Below are 24444 nucleotides of genomic sequence, written 5' to 3'. Positions count from 1 at the left end.
CTGCCCTGAAGTGTTTCTTATTACGATCCTCAGCTGTAGTACCTGCTTCCTTTCAATAGCTGCCTTGTGGTGGCCACAAACACTGAACACTGCTGTGGACTAGGAAATTAGAGCCCAGGCAGAGTCATAGGGACTTGGTGTGAAGTTCTGCAACCCTAAATATCTGTGGGAAGGAAGAGACAAGATAGGAAAAAAAAGAATTGGGCTAAAGATTAAGTTAGAATCAAGTTGGTTTTTCTTTTCTTTTTCTCTTAAACTCATTTCATCTTTAAATCACTCCTCCTAGCATGCAAGGATCCTAAATAAGGGGTTAATAAGATGCAATTATTTGAAAATATGATTTCATCAAATAAACAGGTCTATTTTGCCCATGTCACTAATTTAAATAAATGACCAATATATGAGAACAGCTCCAACAGGGGCTTTAGCTGCATTACTAGAATTATTTAACTTCAAGTATTTTTAAACCTATGGACAAGGAACAGATATTTCTAAGATAAAGAAAAAACCCCAAACAACCCAACAAAAAGCCCCATATTAAACATACTAACAAAAAACTTGCACAATTTATACTCTTAGACTGAAAATAGTAAGAATGCCATACAATTTCCATGATAATTTAGGGGTTTCTTTAAAGATGTGCATTGAATTATACACATTCAAAAAAATAAAAAAGAGAGAGAAAAGCACCACAGAAATGTCTGCTGAGTTCAGAAGACACTTACGCCCTGTACACCTCTTCCAGTGCTCCTGTCCCACTGTCAGCAGCTCTTTAACTCCATCATCCATTGCTTTGGTGAACCTACCCACTGCATCACATTTCTGTTCTCTGTGGCATTTTGAAAAAGCAGAAACAAAAAGCAGTTTAATAGATGCATAATGCTAACTTTAAACACAATACTGAAATGCTTTGTGATGTCAACTAGGTCTTAAAAAATACGAGAGATGTAAATCAATTCCTTGAAATTTCTGCCATTTCACTGAATTCAGCATTACCCTCTTTAAATACAGGCATTATTCGTTCCATTTTTCCTCCTCTGTTAGACTCACAGACACATGGCACTGGACTAGCACTCTTATTACAGTGTAATAGACAGTGAAATTCATACAATGAAAAAATAAAAAGAAAATAACTGTGTCTAATATTTTGATAGAAGCCTAACACAGGTGAATAAAAAGTAATACAGCAACTCTCCTAGGGAAATATATATTCATACTTTCATATTATATTGTCAAGACCATTGTGCTAAGTTGCATTATAGGGAGCAAAACCAAAAAAATCTGTGATGCTCAAAAGAGAATTTTGAATTAGCATGTGCCTTTTTACTCCTCTTTAACCATGTTTCCATGCAGCTGTCAGAGTTTTCCATTAACACAGCACTGCATACACAGCAGTGATTTGTGAACTCTACAAAAGAAAACTTAACATATAATTTATAATTTCCAATGAGATTTACTTAAACTGCATCAGATCTTACAAACGCTCTTAGCCGAAGCCTGCATGAGACAGCTGTCACAGCAAGGGGACACTGAGTGACTCCCCAGAGCCAGGGCAGCAGCTCCAGCTGTGGCCCAGCAACCTAGAGGTTCCCACTTCCCCACCAGCACTTCCTTCCTCAGCTGTTACAACTATAACACAGTTATTTGCATAAAACCAGCACCTGGGCTTTCTAAGACGCTCTTGCTTTACTCCCCGTACCTCAGAAGGAAAACATCCTTTAATTTTCTGAACTTCATACTTTATGGTATTAAGATCACCAAAAATGCTCATGAACCTGTGCAGGACTCTCAAAATACTAGCAAAATTGTTCAGTAAAGAACATCTTCACACTGAAGAGCCTAAGAGTTATTGAACAAGCTGGTTTGTCCGCTTTGTGATGGCTTTCAAGACTCACACACACTTTTAACAGCATTCCCACATGCTAGAACATGTGGACATCTGAGATGTTACAGCCACTCCTGCAACTGCTTGGAAATAGCCCCAGCACTACTCCAGGCTGCCAGCCCCAGCCCAGGAACCCATAGCCCTGGTGAGCATTCTCCTTGGGCTGGTGTGCCCTCCCTGCTTGGCACGAACTTTAGCAGAGCACATGCTCTCTGCCAGAGGTGTGTATGTAGCACATTCCCTCTCCTGCACCCTGGGTACAAAATCCTCCTCTCATTCACCCCTTCATCTTTTATGCCACAGGGATATAGGGAAACCACACCACTTAAGCAAAGTCGTCAAGGTTGAAATCCCCACGGTTGAAGTGTAAGTGACCTAAAAATGTGCATGTTTTTCTGCTGGTACAGAGCTTACAGAGCTGCTACTACACAGCCATTAGATCCACTCAGTATGCACTGCATCATTTGCATAAAGCCTCTGTTGGGTGCAGATACACCATTGCTTTGCTACTAAAAATACTTCTATCCAGTTTATCCACATACACAAAACATTATCCAGGTTTCTGTGTTCCACAACATCAAGAAAAGCATGTCATCTTCTAAGAAAAAATATCAAGCCTAAAGGAGTGAAATAAAGGCTGCATATCCAGTCTTTAACTCTGTGAAACCCAAAGGTTTATGACTTGTGGAATACACATTAAAAAGTGTATATGTATATATGTGTGTATATATATATGCGTATATGTAATATACACATATATAAAAGAAATATATCCATTTGCACTTCCAGAATGGAATTTGATAATTTAGGTCACTTTTCATTTTTAATAGCTTTCCATGGATTACAGATATTCAAATGTGCATACATTACATACAACTATTTTACAGAAACCTTGTTCTGCTTATTGGTCCATCTGCAATTATCCTAAGCGAGTTGGTAAGTTTAGCATGTTTTGGAACTGCTGAAGGATTAAAGACCAAAATACATTTCCATAGCAATATAAAATGTAACTCCATAGGATCTGACAATACTCTATCCCATCAACTAGTTTTACATAAATTGTTTTAGGATTAGTATTCAGCCACTGAAGTCACAAAGATGTCACATATTGTTCCACCAAATATTAGAGGGGTTGATATGAAAATTTCATTATTTAAACAATTTTTCAGCTCTGCCTTGATGAATACCTCTTCAAATCCATGAATATATGTGCACACTTAGTATCTGAGTTTTGGATTATCTCAGCATCTGTTGTATACCCAGATGCATAATGCCCATACAAAAAGCAATCATCTTACATTTCTACCATGTCCAAGTCAGGAGCTTCTGGTTCCATTGTAGAAAAGATCATGACTCCTACAGTTTCATCTTTTTCTGCCTTCCGCTTTCCAGTTTTCCACTCCTTAAAAAAAAAAGAAAAAAAAAAAAAAAAAAGAGACACAAAGTTTTACCACCACTCATCCTTATTTAAGGGCATGTGCTTAAGGAACGAATGAAATGCTTATGAGAACTGTTAACCAACAGACCACCCCTGAATTAAAACCTTTCATTAAAAAATGAAAAATTCAGAAGACCCCAGGCTTTTTACAGTTTTCCAAAGTTCTCCCCCTTCTCCTTTGTGCACTTTGTTGCCTAAATTCTGGGGTCAACAGACTCTTGTGTGTTACTGAAATACAGTGTAAGAAAAATGATATTCAGCTGTCTCCACACATAGGATAAGTCTCCTAACAGAAGCCGCTCAAGAAGATCATGAAACTATTATGCAATTATCAGACTAAGTTCTTAGTGGTTAAAAATTCCCTATGTATTGCAACATCTGTTCTGTTTATACATCTATAAATAAGAAACTAAGAAATGCTGACTAGTTGGCAGAATTATATAACTCCCCACTAACCATCCAACCAGCATTTCACCAGGACTTCTACTCACTATGTTATTAAGCCTCTGCTTACAGAACCACAGATTAATTCTGGTTAGAAGTACCTCAGGATGTTTCTAGTTCAACCTCAGACCCAAATCTGGTCAGCTGTGACCTTAGTCACAGGAGACTTGAACCCTGGGAATTTTTAAGACCAGAGTGGATATTTACTTTTTCATATACACTTAAATACACTTAAAGTGTATTTAGAAGTATGATTATTTTGAGGAAAAAGCAGCAGAGTTTTTCTGTTTATTCCCTCATTAGTAACATATCTGAAGCTCAACCATGAAGAAACCACTATTTACTGAAGGTTTACTTACTTTATGATTTACAGAAGATATTAAATCTCTTTTATAAAAGCATAATAAAGTGTGTGTGAATAAAAAATGGCTGGTCACATCAGGTAAGGCTGCAGCATTGTGCTATTACAACCCATTTCAGTGAAAAACTGGTTTTCAGGGGTGGGGATGGGGCAGGGGGTAGTTTTTAAATATAATACAGGACCAGACAAAACCTAGATATGCAGTGAAGTAGCTCTTGTTTTCAGAGCAGCACCACTCAGAGGATCACAGTGATCCAGCAGAGACAGAGCAGGACAGCAGCCAAAAGAGTTTTATCTATGTTCCTATTCTGCTGGAGGATATAAACTGTCCATTGAAAGACTGGCAGCAAAGTTACTTTGAAGAGCACAACTGTGTGGGAACGGTGTCTAGAATTTCACAGGAGCAACTTTATGCCTTGTTTTGATCAATCAGCTGAGTTAGGAATCCCAGCAATTTCCAGCCTGTCACTACTGCCCACAGTGGGGCAGCTACAAAGCTGAACTCTTGGTTTGAAGGTGAACTGTGAGGGGACACCAATTCTTCAGTCTCAATCTGTGTGTGAACTTGATTTCATTTTCTACCTTCTCATCTCGGAAATTGAGAAACTGCTGGAAAACTTCACTTTCTGAGACAACAGGATGGCGACACATTCTCGTCATCCAAGCCTGCAGCCTCTCCATGCGCATTTTGATAAATTCCTCTTCAAAGCGCCCTGTTACACATTGAACAACAATTGTTACATTTACAGGCTAGCACCTTCGAATTCCTTTTTTCAAATTTAAATTGAAACATCCTGTAATTCATCTGGTGAGTTATTAAAATTTAATATTAAGACTCAGAACTTAAAAGAATCACAGAATCCTGAGTAGGAATGGACTCACGAGGATCACTGAGTTCAACTTGTAAAGAAATGGCCCATTATGCTAACAAATCAAAAGAACCCTATGTTACAGTACATTGATTACTGATCAAGAGTTTTCTCCTCTTTTTTAAGATAGCCAGAAAATATTAAAATACCTAATACTCACCCACAATTCAAATACTTTAAAAAAAAAAAAAAAAAACTAATAAACTTTTAGATGGAAAAATTAGGTATTCAGACAACCCAAGTAAAAAGCCAGGAACAGGCTTGGAATGCAGGTATTTTCTGGTACAGTTTAGTAAAGTCTTGGTAAATATGAGGTTCAAAAACATTGAAGGAAAAGGAACTACGACCTAAGTTGCCTTGTACAAGGTAACAAAGCACTGAAATTAAACTGCTCAAAAAACATTGAAATTGGATTGCTCAGAAATATTTGAAATTACTCAAATACAAATCACAGACTGAAAAAGCAGTGCCTCCTTTAAACATAATTCCATATACGTAAACTGGGGGGAAAAAAATCAAGAAATCATATGCATAAACTGGTTAGAATATACACACACATGTAAGACTGTAACTGATTTTTTTGGTACTTAAGGTATTTTTAATACAACCTAAATAAGTAACCATTTTTTCTTAAAACAGTAACACAACACTGTGTATTCATAAGAACAGTTAGTATAGAATCTTTTCTAATTTTAAAAATGCATGACATCAGACTTCTAAAGCATATAGTGAACAGGATATGAAAGGAAAGGAAAGGAGAATCCTCCAGCACCCAGCTCTTCTGATTTCCATAGCAGCGCAGATGACAAGCCTTGAACACATGTACTGTTTCAATATAATTATACTGCATAGTTACTATGGCAGCAGATCTACAAAATTGAGGTTTTTGTGGTTTGGGTTTTGATTTTTTGGGGTTTTTTTGTTTTTTGCAAATATGGAAACTAGCAAGATTAGCAGATAAATAACAGAACGAATGAAAAATTAACTTTGTGTATGGGTATTTTTCCTGCAAATTAGCAAAAAAACCCACAAAACAAAACCAACAAAAAAACTCCAAAAAACACTACAGAAGAGATCTTCTATATGATTCAGGATATCCAATCCTTTGTTTAATTTTTAATCTATACAGAAACCTCCACAACATTCCTGCAAGGAGTGCAGAAAAACAGAACAGTAGCAATTGGAAGTTACATGCTGGTCATTTAAACATATCATCACAAGTATATTGTCAAAACCAGGGTCCTGACAAAGTCAGTCTGGAATCTTGTTTTGTCAAAATCAACCAACAGAAATGCTTTTGTAGACAGTCTTCAGAAAGAATCCTCCTAAACACAGTTAAAGATAAGCATCCTTTTCCCAGTTTCTTCATGTTTCAGAAAAAGAGACACCATTTTGTTTGGCTGTTTTTGTTTTAATTATTATTTTTTGCATGGGGCAAGGTATTCTCTCCCACAGATTCCAGAAGACAGAAATTCACGGGCAATGGATTTTGTCAAAATGTGATGCCAGACTTTTTGGATCTTTTAAGATATAGTTACAATGAAATCTAGAGACCCCGTCATGTCTTCTGCTTTCCTTTTAGTAGACATGCACAAGTTTAAATAAAAATGCCGGTCAATTCTAAACACGAGGCTAAGGGGAAGAAATCACTTCCTCACTTTTCTGTTTCCTCGGCATTTATCCCAGCAACTTCATCAATGCTGAGCTTTCTTCAAACACAGCAGAGCTGCTGCATTTTGAGTGATGCCCACAGCCACGTGGTTGGCAACAAGCCGATGCTTGTATGTTTCGTTTTGGCTGTTTCTCTTAAAGGCTGTCTAATCTTACCAGAAACATACAAGTGGAAATGGGCTAAAGTAATACATTTTCCTCCTACACAGTTGTCCATTCGTTTCTTCACATGCACTCTAGCACATACTGGTCAAAAGGAAGCCAGTGACTACTGAAAATGCATAGGCATTGTCATATTCTGCTGCAATGACTAAATTCATGTGCGTTTAAAGAACCCAATCCCACTTTTCTTGAAGTCAGAACAAAAGATTTCAACAAGCTTTGGACAGTTTGGTCAAGCTGAACTGACATCATACCAGAGCAGAATGCTATATGAATGCAAGATGCTCTCTAAATCAAGTGTGAAATCAAGCAAGAGGTGAAACAGCTGCAACATTTCACTTGGAAGCAAAAAAAACCCAGTTTGTCAGGGGATGCTCCCTTTCCTCTGGGAACTTTGTGTCAAAGCTCCTACATAACATAACAAATGTACAATCAAACGCAAAGAGAAAAACCCAAACAAAACCAAACACAATGTGTGCCCCTCCCCAACCCTCAAAAAAACCCCATGCAAAAACATTTGTCCAGCCAATCACCAAATACAGAATACAAGTAGCTATCTCTTCTCTCCAACAGTCATTGTTATCTCATGTAGTAACTAGGGGGATTTGTTTTGCTTTTAATTACCTTTTTTAATCACTAGACTAGGTAATTGAACCTGAGTTTTGAAGTGATTCTCCTAGTACTGATCTGTTATTATCAATCAGTCATAACATTCATCCTAAGTTTTGAGTGGTGAAAGCCTGGAGTTTCTTTGACACCTTTTTTAAAAAATAATGGGGAAAACAAACAGTAAGAAATAACTGAACCTTATAAAAAACTGATTTCTTCATTTCCCAATCCATGAATTGAGAACTGGGAGCAATTACCTGTTACTTGCTTGTCTGGAAGAGAAGGGATTGGAATGGCTAATCCAAATTTAACCAGGAGCCGCTCATACAACCAGTCAAAGTGCTTGTATCTGTGGTTGACAGACCGATTAGTGTTCTGTAAGAGAAACACAACTCTGAACTTGGACAGGCATCTACACATAGTCACATGAAACAAGCATGACCAGAATGGTAACCACATGGAATGTAAATAAAATTTATGACTTAGAGCCTTAATACAGAAGAACTTGAAATTCTAGAAAAAAGCAAATCCTTGGGGTAAAAAAATATGACAACCGCCACTTACTCTTACAATGCTCTTGCCAAGTCACACAAACTTTTATTTATATGTAAAAATGACACATACTTGTGAGACAAAATATCCTGTTTCAGATACACTTACAGTGCAGGTCAGCTGATACTCAATGTAGCTCTTGAGACCATACATTTTAGAACCTTTTTTGGGATCTGCCACCACACAGTCAAATGTAGAGGTAGGATATACCCACATTGGGCCATAATCACCAATCTGTAAGAAATGGCAAATATTATCTTTAAATACATCATGTTGCACCAGCTGCAAACAGGGAGACAAATATCTTCTCTCTTCACTTGAGAGTTTCTATTGATTTCAGTGAGAGGCTGAGAGTCTGGAAATAGAGAGGTTTCTTGCAAGCGGGGACGAATGACCACAGTTGACTTTATCTTGTGCATTTTACAGTTTTTGTCAAATAACAAAGAAGTGGTGAATTCTAGGGCTATTTCAACCACATTTCACTAGAAGAGCATATATACAGAAGAGTTTGTTTTTTAGATCAGAAAACGACCTGATCATCAGGACGGAATATTGCAAACCTCTACAAATGTAGCTCCTACATGTAACTATGTAGATAACAAATAGACAGTGTAATGCATTTGCTCTGCATCCCAGTCCCAAAAAGGCTTATGTTCATCACAAGTAATGTACATACAGCATGACGAAAACAGTACTGACAATAATCATCATCATCACACTTACGATTTTCATTATTAACAGTTCTATTTCTAATTATATGTTCAGTATCAGTGTCTTCTGACCCAAACATATATAGTAACCTTGAGGATAAAAGCTCAGCTGAAAAAAACAGGGAAAGGTAAGGAGGATTATAAAACCCAACCAACTATAACAAAAAAAACCCATACCACACATACAGAAAAATTATACACAACTCCAACTTACAATTATGGGAATTTTTTCTTTGGGTTTTGCTAGCTGCTTTGCCAACAGATACTGTTCCATTCCAGGCTTTGCAAATCCAGGAAATCTAACAAAAAAGTGAAGTGATAAATTAATTCCAGATTCTCCTTCTTTTGACATATGCAGAATTACCTGCCATTATAGGAAAAAAAAAAAAAAAAAACCCTAAGTATTTCTAAAGTATAGAAAAGAGTTTATGTGAATTACTGTAACAATCAACATTTTGCACTGAAAAAAACAGAAAAGTTTTGACATCCAGGGGTTTTTATGTGTCTTGTGTGTCTGTGTGTGTAGCTATTCCTGCCCTGCCATCCATCATACCAAACATAACAGGAGGACACAAACTAGTATCTATCACTGCTCTGCAGCCCCACCCTCTCTGGAAACACTACACACACACAGATGTTCATGCACCTGAGATTTCAAATTATGAGAATTCAATCATCTGAAAGAACGATAAACAGAATATCTATCAAGTGTTTCTAAACATGAATTATCTTAAATAATTTATCCATCAACTAAAAGAAAGCCGAACAATCACTATAATGTTCTTCAAGTCTTACAAAGTGCCTTATAAAAAGCAAATGGTGGTTCTTATTCTAATTAGGAAGATAATTAGCCCTCAAAGTATTGCAAACCTGCTTGTAGAAACACAAAAAGCAGTAAAGTAGGACTTACTCCACAGACAAAAAAAAAATCTCTTGAATAAGGTATTTTTCTGAGTTTACAACAAGTAAACAATGATGTAGAGGTACTCATACAACACTGGGCATAAAAACCCACTGATAAACAAAATTAATTAGTCATGCAGAGACAGTTGGCTTTAGTTATACACCCAAGGAACCATTATTCTACAATCCTTTTGCACTCTGCTTTCATCTACTTAGAGATTGCTGTTACTCTGAGAGCTAGTGTGTGGTAGTTTTAGAATAAACAAACATTAAGCTGCAACATGAGATAATGTTATATAGCCCTGACAAAGCTTGACACTACTGTAAGATTTTTATCTATAAAATCAAACTTTCTGTGGCTCAAGAATCAACCTGGATGATTCACACAGCAGAACAGAACTTAACCCCACTAAAAACTCAAATTGCTCAAGAACTCTGGGGCAGCATCTCTCATCAGTTTCTACTGTATGAACAAGTCATCCACCACCTTTGACCTTCATTAAGAACAAACTGTCAAAGACAGTTAAATTTTAAAGACTTGAAGTTAAGGCATTGTGAAAGTGTCATCTGCCTGTATGACACCTCCAAGAACTGTACAGTTTTGTTATGTACTTTCAAGCTTTCAGGGATCTGTGTCCTCTGCTTGCTTAAGGAATGCTCTGAACTACAAATCCACCTTCTCTTCTGCCCCAAAACCGTTACATTTACATTGCTTATTTCAAGGATGTTGAATTTACACATCTTGACAAATGCCAATTCTCTTCAATATATACACATTTCCCCTGCATTTTCCATTACTTGTTAAGTGGTAACTTCATAGCAGCTGCACGAGAATTTCCACGCTGGACTCCCCCTGCCTCTGATGCCTCAGTCTCCTTGTAACCAAGGTAAGATGGTGAAGTTGATTTTGGGTCATCCCAGTCATCATCCCAATCATCGTCATCAGCAGCTGCTGAAGTACAGGAGGGATCAGGGGATAGGGAAAGGAGAAAGTTACATAATTTTTGTTCAAAAGCAGAAGCAGGTACTTCAGCACTCACATACAAATAATCAACCAGGTCAATATATTAAAATCTCTTTCAGCCTTCTACTTTACGATTCCTCCTCAATTACCACTATCTCCATCAGATACAACCTGCAAAGCAGTGCACTGGAAATCCACTGAGGGAGAGGGAAAAAAAAAAAAGAAAATAAAAAATAAAGAACAGCTGATGGTGCGTTAACAGTGTTCCATATTCACAAACTCCAAGTTAGCATTGCCCAGTCATGGGTTCTCCCCTTAATTTAGGTTGTTATTCCAAAAAGGTAGAGAAGCCTTCTGAAAAGCTTCTTAAAATTAAGTATTTAAGAGACTATTCCTTCAAAGGACTGGGAGCACAAATGCAAGAGAATTTAAAAGTTCCAGTTATACAAGATGAACAACATGCCTGAAAATAGATCATGTATGCACAAGAATTTAGCTTGTCAGATTTCCATAAAAGTTTGAGGTATCTGTTACTGTGGATCCAATTTTTTAAAAATTATTTAATTTTTAAAACTTCTATTATTTTAGTGTCCAGATTACCCCCATGGCAATGTGCTATTAAGAAACTGGTTTGGTTTTGTTTTTCAAATAAGCCATGGTCTACAGCTATGAAAGATTACATAATTCTTACCTCTACTCCCCACCCAGTCTAATTTACTTTTTTAAAAAAATAACAGTATCAGCACACCTGGTCCTTGATATGCCTGTGGATGGCCAAATGCTGCTGCTGCCTCCCAGTTATTTGAAGCACTGTTTCTCTGCCCAGCTGCACTTTCAGGCTTCGTTGCCCAGCTGTCAACAGCACTTCCATTATCCCAGTTCCCAGACTTCCCAACGTTCCAGCTGGACCAAGGATCATTGGCGATGCTTGCCTAGATTGCATAAAGACAAAAGTAAAGAAGAATTGCTGAAAAAATGAGCAACAGCCACGTACTTTCTTCTTGAAGTCTTTTATCTCCTGCTGGTAGGCTGAGTTTGCATTCAACACTTCACTCGTTTGATTTAGAAGCAGCTGCCAAATCTTGCATTTCCAGCTACACAACTCCTGCATGCAGCAAGCATGTGGAAGAACTGATCAGCTTTCCAGCAATGTGACACCAATACATACTAATAAGAGTGCTTCTCCTCAGGGTAATTAAATTATTTGTTGCAACAGTGTTAGGAAGCAATCTCACCCATGGTAATTATTTTACATTGACAACTTAGTAAGTATGGTACCTGTGAATTATTAATTACCTAAAGGCATGGGCTAATTAGAACATTTAAAACTGGAACTCAGAAGTCATTAGGTTTTAGAAGTCAACTCAGAAGAATTGGGTTTTAGCAAATACTTATTTTATCAAACTCAAACTAGTGGCTTTACTAAAAGCAAATAATAAATGCTGCCGACCCACACCATCACTACTGGTGTGGCAGTTAGGGAGTTAAGGCCTAACCTGCTGAGCTTCCCTGTCAGGGCTTAACTCATTCACAGTGAAGATGGGGAAGGAAAACAGATACCAGGGAACAGCCTGATATCTCCCTGTAGACCTACTCTCTCAGTATGAGCTTGTGGTGAAGGCACTCACACACCCCCTTCTGCTAATGCTGTTGTGGAGGTGGAAACCTCAGTGAAGGAGTGCAGAGCAGACATGTCTCTAACTACAGCATTTGGCAAGTTCATCTTGGCTTAATAGCTTAGCATCCTGCTCAGCTCCTTGATTTTAACGGTACACTTTGAAAAAAGCATTGACTAGTTAAGTGTAGTCTACTCCAGACACTTAGTGCAGAGACTTGCTGGAAGAAAGAAAAAACTGCACACATATCGAAACCCACACACTCAAAGTGTAGGAGGAAGAAAAGAAGAGGAAGGAAAGCAAACAAAGCCAAGAAGGCTTGTCTTGTTCAGCAGAGGGAGAAACTGAGTTTTGTAAAAAGAAGTCTCAAATCCTATTGATCCTAGTGCATTATTTTTATCATAAAAAAGCATATAAAAGAAGTGCCTTACATAAATTAATTACTATTAGACTACAACATTTACATATATCTTAGAACATTTGCCAATACAGGAAATTTAATAAAACTCCCACTAAAAACCAAATTATTATTTGCAAAAAAGTTGCATAAGCATCTTACACAAAAAAAGTACAGCTATTCCACATCCCAATTTTTCTCCACTAAATAGTCTTTCCTCTCATTTTAACTTTGATATTCTACTTAGGAATAAGAATTCTTCCTTCAGTTTTTCCTCAGATAAATTCATCTGACAGTCAGATTTCACAGATACTATCAAACCATAAGGACTCAAAAATTATTCTATCACGTAACACCTTTATATATTTAGGTTCACAATTTCTTCCAGGATATGGAAATTAAGACCAAACCCCCAAGCTAGGGAGAAAAATCACCATTCAGAAGGCTCACAAGTGTCAGTGGGTCTCTAGGAATGGACAGAGAGAGACAGATTATGTGGACAGCTCCTATAGTGATACCTTGGGGAGACTTTTTTTTTTTTTTTAATGGAACTGGTGCAAGAACACTACTCCCTGGGGGAGCAATATTCTTGGATAGCTGATACCCAGTGCTACTTTGAGCAAATTACAAAGAAGTTGCCGGTAGCTTATACCAGTCTGGTCTCTTCAGGTATGAGTTTATGTAAAGAGAAATAACCACACATGGAAATAGTCAGAGTTCATTCTTTGCTAAATGAAAACACACAGGGCTGGGGCCCAATCACATGGAAAAGCATCCTTACTTCTAACACAACTTGGACCACCTAGAAAAGACTGGTTTGCATAATATTAATATACCTATATTTCTGCAATATATGTTTTGCTGATCACTAGCAAATGAAAGCCCAGAAGTGGCATGATCACCAAAAGACTGAGTAAAGTTTTCCTCTTTTCTGCAGTAGTTCATTTGAAGTCTTGAGTACATGAGTAAATGATAAAGAAACCTTAAAATTTGCTGCAAAAAAGATAAATGCAATAATATTGACACTACCAAAGAATGACTGTCAAGAGCAATCGTCACACTCACAGACAAATGCTGAAATACACAGATGCTGTACAGCAAAGGAAAATGTATTACTTAAATTGTGCTCCCAGAAGTCTTATCTCCATGTACCTATATGGAAGCACTCTTCAAATCAGAAAATTTTACTTCTGAGGTGTCCAAGAAAGCTGTGGGGTAAGCACTTGCCCCTAGGTGTAGCACTTACAGGCTACAAAGGGGGTGGAATATGCTACTCTCCCCTCTGTTCCTTTCAACCAAAAGGTCCCCATTTCTTTCTGAAGCACTGGGGAAGAGAGTAAGAAATGGCTTAGGAATCCATAGATAACAACTTTCAAAGAGCACTTACAAGACTCTCTTCAACTTTCTTGAACTGTTTTCCTATATGCACACATACTGTGGACACACCTAAGTGGCAGTCAACAATCAGTAAACAATGGAGAAGGGCTCAGGAATCAAGCCTGCCATGCTCGAGGTACTAGAGCAACATGGAGGACCAACTAAAGACATACCATTTATTAAAAGGGTAATCTCAGTTCCAGTGAGCAGTTCTGTGGATCTCAGCAGCTGCAAATCTCCATACAAGAAGCCATTTATGTGGCCTAGCTCTGGCTGAATAAACCCTAATTAAACTATCAAGTATTTTGCAGGTGATTAAAAGCCCTGTTCCTACAGCTTTAGTTTTCTATAACTAAAATTGATAATTCTCTGATCTCTCCTTAGTGATCACAAAAAAGGTGAAGAGCCCTTGCAAGAAGCTGATATTTAGTCAATATAATTTGATACAGCACCTCAGATACCTAATATCTGAGTATTCAAGCCTTCTCAAATGTACACAAAAAGAAAAAAAGAAATGCCACACCACACAACTACGAAACTGATCAGCCTTCAAATGAAGCATTGCATCTCCTTGCTCCCCAAGGTTACATTAAACAAGTACATTGAGATTAAATTCAAGGATAAACTCCTAAAAGGCAGCCAATTCTGCCTTTTGTAGACTACTAGGGACTTGCTCACTCCTACTGTCCTAGGAGAAAAGATGAGACAAAAGGGCTATGTCAGGAACTGACAACAGAGGGAACCATTACTGAAATGTTGTAAGAGGATTCCACTAAGGGCAGATTCAAACTCACTACAGAAACAGATCATTACTGGTGGGGCCTGGGGGATGGGAAGAGAAGCCTAATATGTTTTTAAAGATCTAATAATAGTTGAATGAGAAAAAATTCCACCACAACAGAAAAATCCTCAGCTTGGAAGTGGAATGTCAGTGTCTTCACCAAATGAATCATGAATTAAATAGGAGAAGTGACATATTTGCTATTTTCCAGAGAATCTAAAACTACAGACAGTTAAGCTAAGCCACTGAGGTGTCTCTCTGCCCTGGCTAAAAATCTTTATTTGATCTCCTGGCCAACTAATTTGTTTCTGGCAGGCTCCTACCTCACACTAATGCATGCCCCTGATGGGCAAATAGATCCATTCTACTGCTGAAGGACAAAAGCCAAAATAAACACAAGGTTCAGATGGTAAAACTAATTTAAGTACCCAGAAAGACCTAGGTTAACCGTGCCATCAAAAATAATGACTTCCAACTGTAAGAAATACACCTTGAAATCTACTCAGACACAGAAGCCATGCTGAAGCAGTGAGTAGCAAAAGTAAGCCTGATCAGATCAAGGGAAGTTCAGGACAGCCAAAGCTGCAATGAGAAGCGTTATGCTCTTGAAGAGAGGTTTAAAAGAGACAGACAGCACAGAGCAATGGCAGAAAACACAAGAAAAGTCAAGGTGACTCAGCTGAATAGCTCACAGGAATGAACATACCTCTCCAGTTTTATAGCTGCCTTAGTTACCTGCATGGAAACAAAGCCTTAAGCATACTCAGACATTACACTAAACTTAAGTTCTTTGGATAGCAATCTCTGATAGATACATTTAAAAAAAAACCAAACAACTAAGTGAGTATATAGACAAACACCTTAAAAATCAAGTGTTTTTCTCCAGGAAGAAAGATGAAGGGCTAAAAGCCTGCTCTGCAGCGATCACAGAACTGCATTCACCATGCTGTTTAAGACAGAAAAAGTGCGCAGATTAGCAGGTAACTGAAGCAGCTGCCATACGCACAATATTTTATGGCTAAGCTTTCTTCTTGGTAGATCATTAACTCAGCATTGTGGTCCATGAAATTTCTTCCATTTCTGAAGGAAGGCCCTCTTTTTTATGGTACAACATAAACATCCTTGAAGAAATTCTCTTGGAAAAGCAAAAGTGGAGATGGGCTAAATTCTTAAGAATAACCAACCTCATGGACTTAGACACTAGAATGTTCCTGCAGATAAATAGTTGAAAGCAACATGACCTCCAGAAGCAGTTGGCAAGGAGGCTGTAGTAAGACTGTGCTAGGAACCCATTTGTCCCTTGGCCACTCCTGTCTTCTCACTTCCTTCCAGAGGAAACCATCGTCCAACACCTCCACTACCGATCCCACTGCCCTCTTCATAACTCTGCACAGGAGCTGAGCTTTGCCTGCTCACAAACAAAACAAAGCCCAGACACACCCACTGGACACTCCTTGTTTTCAGCAGGAAATAAATCTAAACCACCAGCGAACAAACTGAGATACTACCATGAAGAGCAGAACCATTAGGTTTTTTTTATTTTCCTGTTTCAAATTCCATTTCCTTACCTGTAAAGTTATCTGCAAACTGGGCTAGGAGATGCATTACTCGTGCACAGTGCAGGCACAGAATTTCTGTCTATCATCTCCTGATTCAGCTCAAAAAACCCCATCTTTGAAATATGGAATGGTGTTTCAGAAAGATACATAATTTAGACTTGAGTAAAGAATAATCTAGTGATAGGATGAGGAGAGGGAAAAGACATCTATTGTCACCCTGACTGCTTCAAGGAAATTATTTCTTTTTAATTAAAGTTTACTTAGTTTTAACTTTCAGACACTAAAAATCCTACAAAATTTATTCAATGGAGCTCTCTCAGGCTTCTGTTTTTGTTACTCACACCTGCACATGTAAATGGCAATCAAGTCACTTCTTTATATCCTTGTCTTCTCTTGAGCTGATTTCAATTTTTTCTATGGTTTCTTATTGAAACACAGATGAGAAATTTCAGACAGTTTTCTAAGTAGCAATGACAGCAATGCCAAAAAGAGAAGAAAGACTCCTTGTTCCTCTTTGATGTTGTCTAGTGTAATCTAAACATCCCAGGATCAGGCTACAAAGATTAAGCAAGGTTTTATCCTTCCTTTTTGAGAAAAGCACTCTACTTTTGTTTGGAAACAGAGGAGAGGGGTTTCCCTGGTTTGTCTCTTTTGTTTGTTTGTTTGTTTTGGGTTTGTTTGTTTGAGGAATTGAAGCATATTACTGACTATTTTCAGTTTGTCACTTGCAATTACAAGTGCCCATGATTCCACTTTAAAACAAGTGCTCAGTGAACAAAACAAAACAAAAACAAAACAATAAAGAAAATCAGAAAGGAAACTGCTGTGGTGCAGGGGACCATGCAACACATGTGTGCCACATGGCACTATAAGTGTGCAAGTTAGCAGAAATGCTCACAGGAGGGTAGTCAATATTATCACCATCAGCAAGTTAAAACATTCTGTGTCCTGTCAGTGCCAAACTAGACCACAAGGCTACCTCAATGAAATATGTAAATGAAAAGAAAGGTAGTGCAGAGTCCTGGGGAAGAACAACCCCAGGCACCAGCACAGGCTAGGAAACGACCTGCTGGGAAGCAGTTCTTTAGAGAAGGACCTGGGGGTCCTCGTGGACAACAAACTGTTCATGAGCCAGCAGTGTGTGGGCAAGGGGGCCAAAGGTGTCCTAGGCTGCATTAGGAAGAACATTGCCAGCAAGCTGAGGAAGGTGATCCTGCCCCTCTGCTCAGCCCCGGTGAGGCCTCATCTGGAGAGCTGCATCCAGTTCTGGGCTCTACAGCATAAGAGAGACATGGAGCCCTTGGAGCAGATCCAAAGGAGGGCTACAAAGCTGATTAAGGGACTGGAGCATCTCTCCTGTGAGGAAAGGCTGAGGGACCTGGGCCTGTTCAGCCTTGAGTAGAGATGACTGAGGGGACCTCATCAGCGTCTGCGAGTATCTGAAGGAAGGTTATCAAGAGGATGGAGCCAGGCTCTGTTTGGTGGTGCCAAGCAATAGCACAAGGAGCAACAGACAGAAACTGACGCACAGGAAGTTCCACCTGAGCATCAGGCAGAATTTCTTTACTGTGCACTGGAACAGGATGCCCAGAGAGGTGGTGGAATTTTTCTCACTGGATATAGCCAACAATCATCTGGACACAATCCTGTACCATGTGCTCCAGGATCACCCTGCTTGAGTTGGGAGGTCAGACCATATGACCCACTGTGGTCCCTTCCAACCTGTCCTCTTCTGCAATTCTGTGAATTGGACAAGGAAAAAAAGCATACCAACACTGTAAATTGTGGAAAACTATTTCAATGGTCAGATTTTGCCTGAGGGTATGGGTGTAGATGAAGGCAAGAAGTAATCACAGTATTACACTAGTATAACAATTTCCCACCTAAACCTTTGCATTCCACAAAACAGTTCAAGACAACCCTGTAACTGGAATTGATAAAATCACTATCATATGTTGGATGGTTATTTTTTAGTATGTGAATGTGATTAATTTCAAAGCAAGCAACCCTCTGTTTCCAGTAATGTAGAGACGCCATTGCTTTGTACTTTGCTTAAATGAGAGCTGGTCACAAATTCCTGTTACCAGTCTGAATGCAGTATTGTGACTGAGATGGTGGAGGGAAAAGAGTTGCTTTCAAATCACACACAGCAATAGAGGATTTTATAGTGTCATCATCTGTAACAGGAACTAGAAGTTACAATTATAATTGTAACTCTCATGGTGAAACTACCTGCATATTTTATATGATAATTTAGCATACTGGTTTAACAAGACAAACTGGACCCAGCCAAGTACAAGTGAGTTACATTTCCTGTGATGATACTTCTGCTTTACATGCACAGAGTTATCAGAGAACAGAAAGTGTTACAGGAATTTAATAACATGCATGTCAGAATTTCCACATAAGTAGAATACTGCACTCTTAATAGAAGCACTATATTTATTTTCTTCAATCTTAGCTTTTATTGCTGCTCACAGCATTTCAGGGAGGGGCAGTTACAGCATGCAAATTTAACATGACAATTTGCCTTTCCAGCAGCTCATTGCAAAAAGCCTGAAAGATATGAAGTAAAATTTTGGGAATAGCTTCCTTAGTCTTCTCCTTATGCATGTTCAACAACTTATGTCTACATACCAGGTAACATGAGTTGCCTCAGCTCCTGGACATCAAACTAATTGTTTTTGCTAACTACTTTTTCATCCTGTCCATACAAAAGTCCCACAGCTTTCAGAAGGGAAAAACACAGCAGTCCATTTATCTTTTCTTCAGTGAGAGAAACTATCCCAAGTGATTTCACTCCTACCACAGGATAAAACAATACAAACACGAGAGGTTTGTTAAATGCTTCCTGTACCTACCCATGGGGCCCTGCTGCTCTGGCCACAACTGAAGACACAGAACATGTGGATTCTCTAGGGTCAAAAGGAATCACTGGAAAAATCCGTAATTCACAAAAATGCCAACACTCAGAATACTTATTTTCTTCCAAACTAAGAAGAGCTGTACCGTCATCTTCATAGAGAACTAGACTTGGCAGTGATTAGAGAATCAGTGTCAAAAAAAGGGAACAAACTCCTCTACAAATGCAATTTACAGTTTGGTACAAGAACTATTTTTGTATCTTAGATATAGGGAAGCCACATCTACAGCTCTTACGTCAATATAGCTGTGATCCACTTCCACCCTGAAAGAGACAGGCAGTACTCCAATTTATTTTCATTTATATATTTCTAATACTAGATTTCTATGCTGCAGAGCAGGGGGAAAAAAGAAAGAAAAAAGGCTCTAGAAGAGAGCTCTAGAAGGGAGGAGAAACTATACAAACTAAAATATACAGTCTACTAAAATTTATAGCATTTCTATGTTCAAAGCTGCAGGTTACACAGCTGCAGGCTGTGAACAGCTGGACTATGTTCTGGCTAGTTGTACATGCAGTCTGCTTACAGAGCACTAATGAAATTACTGTACAAGAGGGAGCTTTAACTTCTCAGTAAGAAGAACTAGCTTGGGCTAATATAGTTGTAACAAAATCTAAATAATTCAGATAAACACTATTATGAAAAGAGAGCTGATGCTTGTTCACAACTTTCAAAGTGTCTTAGGTTAGACAGATGAAAAAACACCACAAGCTGTGGTTCAGAACAGAGGAAGAGAGACCACTGCTGTTAAAACAGCAGCCTCTGAACCTGAAACACAAGCAAAATAAATGCAAATACATCTGTACATAGATAAGCACTAGTCTTGACCACCACAAAACCCCCCCAACCAACTCAGCTAGAGGAGACATCTCAGAATGAATTTTACATTAATGATTATATTTCCATATATACTTAAATTATGAAGGCTCCAAATGCCACCAAGATAATGAAATCTTGGTCAACTGCAGTAAGAAGCACTATCTAAGAGTGTGAAACAGAATATCCTCTATTGCTACAGCCCTGGAAGAAACTCAGCATCAAAGAAATACTGTAAGAGAAAAAACGTGATGGACCTTACATCAAAAATGACAATCTTTTTCTTCACTGTATTTGTTAGGTTCATTTGGTTTAACCTGACAAAATTTATATTCATTTCAGTGCCATTATTTCCAGTATTATTCCAATACCAACAGAGTCTACAGGTAACTTACTGTAAGATATATATATAAAAATATGCAACTCTAACAAATAGAAATAGCATAAGGGCCGATATACTTACTCACTGGCTGTTTCAAATGACAGTCTAAAATTAGCACCTTGCATTACTGCTCAGAGGAACAGTGGACTGACAGAGAAGAAAGACTACTCATTCTCTCCACTCTCTATGTCCAAGGGCTACCAGGTCAAAAGAGCATGAGACTCATTGCAAAACCCAAGCCAAGCCTCCATCCCTGGCAACTAAGGCTTCCTTAAATTGTATTTTCTTGAATATTTTTTTAAAGCTTTTCAGACATTAAAGCACACATGTTATGGGCAGATGCAACATTAAATTCTCCTATTTGCTTATCTTCTTCTGAGTGTGTAAATAGTCACCTTGAGTCAATTTTTTCCCTCATTTTGTGTTTAACTAGCTTCACTGCTTCCTCTGATTGCTTCAATGTCCTCAGCATCTTCTCAGATAGCTCTTTAAAAGAGCAGCTGCAAACTTTACCAAGGCAGCCATTGCTGGGTCACTGCTGATGCAAGCAATGAGCTGGAGAGAGTAAACTGCCAAGGATCTTCTCCTTAGGAAGCATCTCTGTACCCCTTTTCTGCTGTCACTTTACATCTGTGGCAAACCCAGGTAGGGTACAATATCAAAGTGTTGCTGTGGTTACTGAGTCTTTCTCACTAAAGAAAAGGAAGCAAAAGAAACAGCTTTTAATTATTGATTTTTAATTACTAATCAGGAAATTATTTACTGAGCAACAACAAAAACCTTCTTAGGAAAATAGACAGGGAACAGAATACTGTTTGAGTCAGTGATGTTCTCTTAACACCAAGAGGTGATGGTTTCCAGAGCAGGAAACCAAAAGTCTCTTGTTTGACTGGAAAGCAAAAAGGGATGGGGAAGAAGAAGAGTTGAGTGGGCATTTGTCTTCCCAAGTAATGCTTACTCATGATGGGGTTTTGCTTTCCCAGAGATGGCTGAACACCAGATTGCCCATGGGAAGCAGTGAACGAATTTCTTATTTTGCTTTGCCTGCATGTGAAACTTTTGCTTTGCCTATTAAACTTCCTTTATCTCCACTCAAGAATTTACCCATGTTCACCCTTCTGTTTCTCCCCGCCACTCCTTTGAGGGGGTAATAAGCTACTGAGCGGGTTGCGCTGCCTACCAGGGTTAAATTACAACACTGTGGTTTAACTGGTCTCCCAAAAATAAAAAAAGGAAAAAGCACCACACTGACATTTTAACTGAGCCAGATCTATTATTTTTAATAAAGCTTGGTACTGAAATATTACAGAACAACCTGGTTTGGTGTTTTTTACTTACTGTGAGAAGAATGGAAGGAATTCTAAGAATTAAAACATCTTCTGACTTACTGAATTGGGGAGTGGGGGCGTTGTGCAACCATGTGTATGTTAGAGTGACAATGTTTATAGAAAGCAGTTTCTTCAATACAATAGTACTAAGAAAATATCCTAAAATGTTCTGTTTATTTGGAATTGCTTTTATAAAGATTTCTTGTAACAAACTTGCAACCTCCCTGTGTTACTGCAAAATATAATAGATACTATCAAATGTCAGCATTTAGGAATATTGCCGTTTCTTAGTCTACCAGACTAATCTATCTACAAACATTTTAGTTTTCACTGCTGTGCCACCTCCAGCATCTATTCCCCTTACATTGACACATAACTTGTCACTTTTCTTAACTCTCCACAGCCTGGATGTGAGTTTAATTTAAGACTAAAAGCTTTGTATATTGACCTAGTTGGTCATTAAAGCACTTGAATAGGCTGCAACTTGCTTGCTTGCAACTGTGCATCTGAACTCAAGCCAAGTGCCACAGTGAACCTCTGCTGAAAAACATAAATGTTATCACAACCAAATTCAGAGTAATACATATAGGAAGAGGGGCCATACCCACAGAGTAGGAGATTGTATTCCTGTTGAAAGTGGCTCAAAGAGACATGTCAGGATGCAGGGAATGAGTGACTCAGCCTGACCTGTAATGCAGTATTACTGGAACCAATGCAATCCTTCCCTCTATCAGGTGTTTCTACACTGGCGCAGCAACGTCACACCTGTTTGACACCATGTGACTGATGCACGCAGGAGCAACACACGTGCCTCACAGACATGTCACAACTTCAAAGTCACTGCAGAAGAAAGCTTGCTTTTTTCCCCACAAGAGCAAGAAAATAGGGTCTTGCACCACAGAGACAAAATGAACGGACAGAATTTCTTAATTAAGACAACAATTAGTCATAGAATTTTTGCAAGGAGAAAATGCCAGCACTAGAGAGCTCTCTGATCTGAGAGAAAGGCCTAACAGCCAAAAGTGGAAGCCAGAACTGCTTCTGGACTGCTCAGTATACAAATTAAAATCCCACCAGCAATAAGCCACTAGAAAAAACACCCAGATATATGTGAGAAACTGAGGAAACCAGTCTTCAAATCACGATCTACAATCTTCTAGAAAATGCAAACAGCAGTCACTGAACTTTGAAAAAAAAATAAAAAAAACTTGAGAAAATGAAAATAACTTCTGACATAAAATCCTGACCACACAACAGAATGGTTCCTCTTATGAAAAAAGCCACGAAAACTGAAGACCCAAAGACACCGGCCTGATGAAATCTGCTCCCTTGATTCTTGCACGGCCTTGACTGCACCAGGTGCACACTGTCCTCCTCTGTCCCCATGCCAGCAATGTAGTTTTACCATAATGCACTACAGTACACTGGTTCTCCCAGCTATCTCACACCGCATTTGCAGGATAACTGAGAGGAACAGGACACTTATAAGAGTAGGGCACTGATGCAAATGTGACAAGCTGTTTCCATGATGTTACTCTTTTCCAAAATCTATGAAAAATCCTGCAATCTGTAAGTATTACAGGGACAGCATACTGTTGGTCTTGTGTAAACTACAGGGTAAAGTGATCATATTTTCAAGATTTTCACTCCTCTAGAAATGCAACTTCCAAGACCAGATTGCCTGAGCAATTGTCTATTATTTAGACTATAAGAGATATCTTTATTTTAACCTCTCCCTTTATGCAGGCAAGACCACCTTTTTTGTTTCCTTCTCCAAGATCAGGCACCTTGTGTTAAGCACAGAACAAGCTCTGACAGATACCTCTATAATTCAAAATATTCTGTGTATTACATTAGTAAGTAATTTTTCCTAGATCAGATGAAATTATGTTTCTCCTCTGAGAAACACTACTCTCTGATTTGGCAGCAAGTAACTGCTGCAAATATCTCAAGCCTCCTCAGATGCAGAGTTTTGCTAGAAACACTACAGCAGGAAAAAAATGGGGCAAGGGTAACAGACAGCACAGAAGTGGAGTTCCCCATTTTGCACTCAAATTTCTGCAGTATTTACTGAGGGAAAATTAACCCATAATCAGTGCCTTTGGCTCAGTCTGACAGGAAAAACTCATGAGACTTTTCAACAGTTCTGTGTTTAGCTTTATATATTAACTGGGTATCAATTAAAAAAAATAAACACTGAGAGAGTCACAGTGAGGTTTAGAGTCCTCTAGTGAGAACACATGATCACAGAAAAACAATCTTGGCATTGTCCAGCTGACTACAAGGAAGCCCAAATCCAACACTACATAGTCAATGAACAGCTACATTTACTGTCATACAAAAATGTCCCATGTAGAGTTTTCAAAGGATTTCACTTCATGTCAAAGTCCTGTGGTGCAATTAAGAAAACTAATAGGTGATATTTAACTGACCTACAAACCAGGTGTGTCCCCCCAGCTGTTTCCATAAGTAAAGCATGTACTTTCCAACACAGAAGACCTTTGCATGCTGCTGGTGGAAAAAAGGCAGATTTTGTTCCTCTGTTGACCTGTGGACTTCAAAATTGTTAACTTCCTACATGTAGGATATGCAGCAGTCTGTAGACCATAATGAACAGCTTGTGTTTAAGATAATGTGTCCTCAGATACCTAACCTGAAACTAAGTATTTGCTGCTTAAGGAACTGGTGCATTAGGCAAA

At 38.5% G+C, this 24444-nt stretch overlaps 1 protein-coding gene across 2 annotated transcripts in view; it reads right to left on the bottom strand.

Moving 5' to 3' along the window:
* The window catches only part of SNX9 (sorting nexin 9), a 61619-nt gene that overhangs the window by 14294 nt on the left and 22881 nt on the right, over positions 1-24444 (bottom strand). Inside the window, exons 5-12 of one of the 2 annotated variants that reach the window (XM_066315529.1) lie at positions 11317-11500; positions 10403-10556; positions 8916-9000; positions 8100-8225; positions 7697-7814; positions 4711-4841; positions 3184-3287; positions 726-829 (exon numbers count right to left, since the gene is read on the bottom strand). In XM_066315529.1, the coding sequence (XP_066171626.1) occupies positions 726-829; positions 3184-3287; positions 4711-4841; positions 7697-7814; positions 8100-8225; positions 8916-9000; positions 10403-10556; positions 11317-11500 (1006 nt within the window). The remainder of the gene's footprint in view (positions 1-725; positions 830-3183; positions 3288-4710; positions 4842-7696; positions 7815-8099; positions 8226-8915; positions 9001-10402; positions 10557-11316; positions 11501-24444) is intronic. The other variant, XM_066315530.1, reaches the window with a different exon arrangement.

Source organism: Sylvia atricapilla, chromosome 3, assembly GCF_009819655.1.
Source record: "Sylvia atricapilla isolate bSylAtr1 chromosome 3, bSylAtr1.pri, whole genome shotgun sequence".
Classification (NCBI taxonomy): Eukaryota; Metazoa; Chordata; class Aves; order Passeriformes; family Sylviidae; genus Sylvia; species Sylvia atricapilla.
The sequence above is the reverse complement of the archived record's forward strand: the minus strand, read 5'-3'. Positions and strand labels throughout refer to the sequence as shown.